Source organism: Nicrophorus vespilloides, unplaced genomic scaffold (genome assembly GCF_001412225.1).
Source record: "Nicrophorus vespilloides isolate i.1.1-1 unplaced genomic scaffold, Nicve_v1.0, whole genome shotgun sequence".
Classification (NCBI taxonomy): domain Eukaryota; kingdom Metazoa; phylum Arthropoda; class Insecta; order Coleoptera; family Silphidae; genus Nicrophorus; species Nicrophorus vespilloides.
In genome coordinates this window covers 1-7631 of record NW_017099852.1, presented here as the reverse complement: position 1 = coordinate 7631, position 7631 = coordinate 1, and the positions used below count along the sequence as shown (strand labels likewise).

Below are 7631 nucleotides of genomic sequence, written 5' to 3'. Positions count from 1 at the left end.
AAAATATAGTATGATAATTTTAAAGTTGGTATTCAAATTGGAAACAAATGTTTTTTTTTTATAATATTTCTATTAATTGTTTGATTAATTTAAGTTGGCAAAAGTGTAAAATAAATTGGAAATTTGTTGTTTTCGGGGGATTATGTGTAAATGAGATAAAAATTTCGGATGTGTGGATTTACAAAAGAAAATAAGTCTTTTTGTTTTAATCAATCAAGTTGTATACAACCGAACGAATAGACATGGAATGAATGAGAAAAAAAAACAATAAAATAGTAAATAGTATAATAATTATAAAAAAATAATAATAATAATAGTAGTAGTAAAACATAGTTACAAACGTAAAGTGAACTTAAGTCAGTCTATTACAATAATCATTAGTGTCATGTGGAATGGATGTGAAAAAATAATTCCTTTCTAGGCGCAACAGATGGAGACAAACACACAAATTCGAATCTTTTTTGTTTTTTGTTTTTGAGATTACATAATAATATATATATTTGTTTTTTGTTTTAATAATGTTAAAATTCCGTACACATCTTTTGTTTTGTTCATTTATTATTTTTTTGTNNNNAGCAGCGCGTGTTTACGTCAACTAAAATTGAAAAAAACAATAGTTTTTTTTTTGGCACGCTAAAAAAGTTATTACACGTGATTGACACTTTACAAAGTTATCTTACAAATATTACAGGTTCTTTTTTTTTTATTATTTTTATTATATTTTGTTTAAGAAACGTTGACATTTCTGTCCAGTCTCGTACACACACACACATACCAATAAAATAAAACGAAAACAAAATACACGCGCGCGCGAAATTAATGACAATAACATTAAGTACAAAAAAAAACACAGATGGCACTGTAAAAATACCAATTATTATTCTCGTTAGTTTTTCTTTCCTTCTTTACAATAATAATATATATTCATATAAGCGGATTGGATTATTTACAATTATTTTTTTTTGTAAATAAATATATTTATATATTCTTTTTAGTTGCTCCTCATCTTCATCATCTCACGATTGTTTTTAATAATTTTGTTTTTTTTTATACAACGTTGTTTCTTTTTTGTTCATAAGTTATTATGCGTAAATTAATTGTTTATGTAGCTGTTCTTTTGTTTGTTTTGGTCTGCAGACTTGATATGGTTAATTTCCTCAACGAGATAATCCAAAAATCAAAGTTTACTGAAAATCGCAATTCCGGATAGTTTACCATGATTGTTAAGGATCTAATTGGGTTGCATAACCTATACTGCGTTTTAATCAACGTTGGTTGCATAACAGCGTTTGTTTGGATGCGATTGTAGTATAGTTTGATCGTTGGATTGGATCAGTTTGCACTTAGAGCTATTATAAAAAATTATAATTAAAAAAATAGTGGCGATTTGTTTTGCGAATTGAATAGACCATGGGACTTGTTTGTTCAAATGTACAAAATATCATGAATATATGCGAGTCTCGCTCGATTTGTAAATATTAATTGTAAAATGAGTTAGTTTGCTTTTGCGGGGGAGAAGCAGCGCGGAATGCGTTCCACAGCCATCGTCGACTTGTTAATTAATATGTGGGAGGAGGGTTGGGTTGAGATGTAGACAGATTTAGAGGTTGAATGTGTTTGTGTATGTGTGTGTGTCAGTCGTCTGAGAAGAGAAATTCGCTCTCGGAAAGTAGGACTTCGAGATCGGACTGGACGGTATGGACGTTAGAGTCGATGTCAATTGCTGGTTTTGTCGCATCCTTCTGCTGTGCGACCGGTCCCGTAGCTACGGAGACGCCGACTGTTATGTTGGTTGCAGCTGCATCGACGACGTTCGCGGCCTTCTGCTGCTGCTTCCGGGTGTTGTTCCGATCGCGCACCGTCCTCACCAGCACTCCCGTTCTTTGCGTAGTCTTTTTGGGTGCGACGACCGTCGCTTCCGGTTTCTTGCTCACAACAACGACACTTTTATCCGGTTTCCGTAGTTTCACACTGAACTTGAACGGAGGTTTGTAAACCACTTGTAAACGCACTTTTTCTCGCTCCGCGGAGATGTTGCCCACACTGTGCGATTTGCTTTTGTCCGTCGCGCGCGATTGTTTCACGTTGGACACCGCCCTCTTGTGTGGGGAACTTCGGACGCCTGTCACCAATCCGGCAGGCGTCGACTTGGACTTTGGCAGCGCTCCCCCGTGCTGCGACTTCATCAGCCAATTTTGCACCTTCCCAACTGGATCCGCTTCCGGACTCATCGAACTACTTCCGTGCACCACTTCCGCACCCAGAAGACCTTTCTTACCCTCTGCACCGTCTTGCTGCGCTCCGCTGTAATCTATAACCTCCTTCTTCTTTTTCTTCTTCCTGTTACCACTGACAACCGGTTGTTGTTGTTGTTGCTGCTGCTGCAGCTTCTTCACTTTGCTCGGAGGAATCTCGATGACTGCCGCAGTGTCTCCAAGTTTCTTTCGCGTTTCCTCCGCTCCGACAGCAGCAGAAACTCTTTTCTTCTTCTTTGACTTATTTGGACTGTTGTTCACGTTGTTGTTATTATTGTTTGTCACTTCTTTTCCTTTACGCTTCTTCCGCAATTTACCGTCGCGCACTTTCCTCTTCAGAGGCACCTTGGATCTCACCGCCGGATGAACGGTTACATTTCCGCCACCTCCTCCATCTCCTTCCGGTAATCGCACAGCCTCCGTCGTCTGACTGTGCATTATTGTCACCGTTTTCAGCTTTACACTAGGTCTTTTACCCAAAACCTTAGTGCTGAAGACCTACAAAACAAAACAAAAATCAATAACTAAATACAACGCAGAATTTTGACAGTCAATTAAGCTACAAATCTTGCATTATACTTAGTGGAAAGCCTATAGTATGAGCTTTAATCGAAGTAATTCTAGTAACTTAGGTATAGCCTACAGATGGCGTACGACATTTTTGAAGTATTTACTGAGAAAAACGTTCATTTTTTAAAGAGATTTATATAAATTTTTAGTTTTTTATGATTCCAATTGGAAGCTTAATATATCAGTAATTCATGTATAGCTTACAGATGGCGTAAGTATATACTAAGAAAAACGTTCATTTTTTAAAGAGATTTATATCAATTTTTAGTTTGAAATATCTATGATTTCAATTGGAAGCTTAATATATCATTAATTCATGTATAGCTTACAGATGGCGTTCACCAATTTTAGCATTTTACGAACTTACGTTTCAGATATCTTATTTGCTGTATGATTTTAATCTGATTTTGGAACAAACATTAGATAAAACTTTGAAACTATACGTTTTTTTTCTTTGTTATTCATTGAAACTTACCAGTAAAGATATGACAGTCACTATGATGAGCACGACCGCGTACCAATAGTCCATCAACCATTTCTTGAAACTGGCTATACTCTCCTCGGAGAGAAGCAGTTTTCTGAGCGTCGCCAGAGGACCTGACGGATCCACCTCTCTGCACATCTGGAAGACGTCGCAGTAACCGCTGTAATCGTTGCACGGCGTTCCCGGTTTCGAGAACATATCGGGAATGTCGTACGGCATATCGTTCCATTCGAACGACGACAGACACGGCTGATTGTCGCCAGGAAGTTTGCAACATAATTCGCACGCTTTCGTCTTCGGATCGTTCTTTCCCGGTATGCATTGGCACGATTCTAAACCGTACGCTAAACAGATGGAACCGGTGCATTCCTGTACAAAAAAACAAAGTTTGGATTATAGATTAATGAGTAAACGATTGAAGCGCCATCTCGGGGATGTTGGAGAATTATATAAAAAAAAAATGAACTTACGCCCATGAAGCATACGAATTCCTTGTTGCATATAGTTTTGTTCGGTTTGTTCACTGATGGTGGACATTGAGGGCCTCGACCGTTGCAGAAGCTGGCGTCACGACAACCGTTGTCATCGCGACACTTGTTGCCAAACTTCACTTGACATTCGGACGTGCAGCAAGGACCCTAAGCAAGAATCAAATCAAATTATATTATGTTTGATAATTGATGAAGAAATTTGTTAAAATACCTGAGAAGGACTGCAAACGCTCCTCGGCGTCAATCTGCACGGAGGTTCATCCGCCGGCGGATACCTTCTTTGAGGGAAGCAGCACTGATCACGGCAATCCTCCTCCCAACCGCAATCGCACTCTTCGCCATCCTCCACAACGCCGTTACCACAAAGCGAAGCTTGCGGTTCTTTACATTAACAAAAAACAACAACAACAAATCCAATTTAGTCTTTTTTTTTGTGTTCTCAATCTTTCTTCTATATTTACCTGTGAAGCAACCTTTGACGGAACGCGCTTTGAAGTTGAGCACAGGATTGATGCTCTTCAAGCTGCAAGGAGAAAACTGATTGTTGTTCCTTTTATCGCCGGATGTGGCTCTGGCGAACATTATGAAGTTGCCGTCGTCTCCGCCAGGGGTGCACATCTCTGGGTCGTGCTGTTAAATTAAAAATTTTCACTGATTTTTTTTTCGTTGCTGTTGCAATTATAAAAACGTACCGGTGATCCGAAATTATGACCGATTTCGTGGGCGAGCGTCACGTGCGAAACGGCTGGAGGCACGTGCTTACCGTAGTTCAGCAACGTAACAATTCCAGTATTTAACGACTTCATGCTTCCTCGGTAATGCTGCAAATTAAAATGAGAAACAATGAATATGCAACACTTTTAGCAACAAAGTTAAAAGTATGATAGAAAATCCAAACATAGTTATTGAAAAAATTGAATAATATGTGAAACGTTATATAATTTACTCTAAAGCAGGCGCATCCACTCGAAAATGCGAACGGTACGCTATAATTTTGCAAAGTTTCTGAATCGTAGGCGGCGGCGTCTGTAGCGTCGGTAGTTAATGGACCTGCTTCGGGCGTTACGTAACGTAAAGTAGCGTACGTTCGGACCGGTCTTTAACATGATTAAACCGGAGGACCTGGCAGCAAACTGGAAGTTCGCAAACCGAAAACGATTTGCAACAGCATCGAGTAAGCCGAGAGAGCCGTGTTTTGCGGGCGGCGCTCTGAATCCAATACGTTCGTCCGATTAATTTAACAATTAGTCGCACAAACATGAACACAGACGCAAACGCAAATTGGTTTTTGTTTTATCTTCGTGTAATTGCTTTGATTTCGAGCTCTCGTTTCCCAACCGAAAACCGACCGAATTACATAATTACACACGCACAGAATGTTTGATGTCCAATTAACCGATTCACATTTATTAATTGTTACGCATCGATTTTGTCACACACCCAAATCAATTACGTAATTAACTTGCAAAATGTATTTATGCAATATCTTTTCAAAAACAACAAAGTTAACTTGGTTGCATAATTTAACACGTTAAGGACGGCGCTTTTCGGGTTGTCTGCCCCCAGAAATTTTTTCGTGGACGCCTATGGACTGAGTGAAAAGTCAAATATCTTACGTCAATTATAACCTTTAAACGTTTAAATTTTTCTTATATATTTTTTAATGATATTGAAGCAATTTATAACAATTGTGGGAAAAATATTGAAATTTTCATTCAATTCTATACTTGCTAGGAAAAAGTGCTATAGGTTTTATAATAAGCAATAATAATAATTGATTATTGCAATTTCTATTCAAGTCGAGTATATCATCATTCAAGCTTTGAGCTTGCAATGTTTTATATATCTGCTTATGATAATCATATTGTATTTTTAATGCCGTTGCGTTTCGATTACTTAGGAGCTGAAAATGAAAATTTCAAATATGTTTCGCAAGTTAATTTGTAAAGTATGCCTAAAATATGTCACAATATCACGTATTGTTCTAAATTGCTTCAAGAATTATTAAAATATGTATAAGAAATGTATTGGCGTTTGAAGTTTGTAATTGACTTAAGATATTTGAGGTTATACTCAGTCAAAATCAGTGGCGTACATAGCAACAAAACTATTATTTATAATTAATGACCCACCGGTGCCGTCATCAATGTGTTAAATATCATAATTTGACGTTAAATTCACAAATTTTACGAACTTACCCCGTTCTTCTCGCAAACGCCACCGGCATTCTTCAGATCTCCGGTCCACGCCAACCCTAACGTTCCCATCTCGAAATCCCTGTAAGTAAACATGTAGGCCAAGCAGAAAGCGTCGTAATCCTCCTCTGAAACAAACGAAGAAAACAAAACAATAAATAAAACAAAAGTATCGAATAGCGAATGAATGTTTAAATTGAAAAAAAAAACAATTGTAATAAATTTTTTGTTCGAGGACAAAAGGGTTTCCGGTGTAAAGTGATTGCGCCATAAACCTTAATAGCGTCAATCCATTTCTGTAGTGAAGTGTGCAAGTGATGCAATTCACAAATTTAGCATATGTTTGGTTGCATAATTAAATAGAGTTCCACAAGGTATGGTTCTTTGTCCGAAACGCAATTTCTATTTCATTTAAATGCGATCCACGATTGAAAACTGTTGCAATTCCAACATTTTTCTTGTTGGTTTTGATGAATTAGACAAAAATTAAAAAAAAAAAACAATCAGTCCAGATTTTGTTTTCTTTATTCGTTTCAAGTTGACTTCAGCACAATTTAGTGCTAATAAAACGCACCCGAAAATGAACAGCGCCGAAGAAACAATGGAACTACAAAATATATAAAAAAAAAGAATTAAGAGTGGAAGAGAGAAGAAGGCGCGAGGTACACATAAAAGGCAAGGAATTAAAAGATCCTAAATTACGGACGAGTGCTTTCGAGAGTGCCAAGTGCTGTTCAGGGGAAAATATATTGCCACTTCATAGTCATCAAATGATTTTTGCAGCTGAAGAACGAAAAAGAAGGGTGCGTTGCCGAATGGGGGGAGGAAACGTCATTCGTTTTGTTTTCTGCTTTTGTTTTAGTTTTTTTTTTCCACCCTTCTTGTAAGCTGCAATAATTCATTTGTTTCTTTTTCGTTATTCCTTTATTATATATCGTTTTGCGCACTTTCATTTTCGCTGCACAAAAAAATATAAGTTTATTTCTTCTTCTAACGTTCACTCTCTTCCACTCTGCTTACGTTTATTTCATTTTTGTATCGTTGTACAAAAAAAGTGTTCATCGGAGGAAGTTTCTCGAGGCGTTTCGTCCAAACTTTTGCCGCACTTTCGTAAAGCAATTAATATTATTATAAAGTTCGCTTTAGTTCACCACCTTCGGATGGGCGAGACAGTTTAGTTCGCACGAAGAAAAACAAAGAAAAAAATGAATATTGAGAAATGTTTCGGAGTTTTAAATGAAGCAGACGGTGATTAAAGTATATATACATTTACAGATCAACTTGAGAATGTACAGTTTAGTTAGGTTATGGTATTAGCATACATAAGTTAGGTTATGGTATTAGCATACATTAGTTAGGTTATGGTATCAGCATTCATTAGTTAGGTTATGGTATTAGCATACATAAGTTAGGTTATGGTATTAGCATACATTAGTTAGGTTATGGTATTAGCATTCATTAGTTAGGTTAGGTATTAGCATACATTAGTTAGGTTATGGTATCAGCATTCATTAGTTAGGTTATGGTATTAGCATATCATTAGTTAGGTTATGGTATTAGCATACATTAGTTAGGTTATGGTATTAGCATTCATTAGTTAGGTTATGGTATTAGCATACATTAGTTAGGTTATGGT

At 37.0% G+C, this 7631-nt stretch overlaps 1 protein-coding gene across 1 annotated transcript; it reads right to left on the bottom strand.

The window, feature by feature from the left end:
• Positions 1-1065: 1065 nt before the first annotated feature.
• On the bottom strand, positions 1066-6115 carry LOC108565817 (disintegrin and metalloproteinase domain-containing protein 10-like; the record flags this gene model as incomplete). The annotated part of the gene is given in 7 exon segments (XM_017925463.1): positions 1066-2753; positions 3301-3678; positions 3780-3947; positions 4012-4181; positions 4262-4430; positions 4493-4621; positions 5999-6115. Coding segments are annotated over 7 exon segments (2250 nt in total), but the record flags the coding sequence as incomplete, so codon positions are not given.
• Between the last annotated feature and the right edge of the window lie 1516 nt (positions 6116-7631).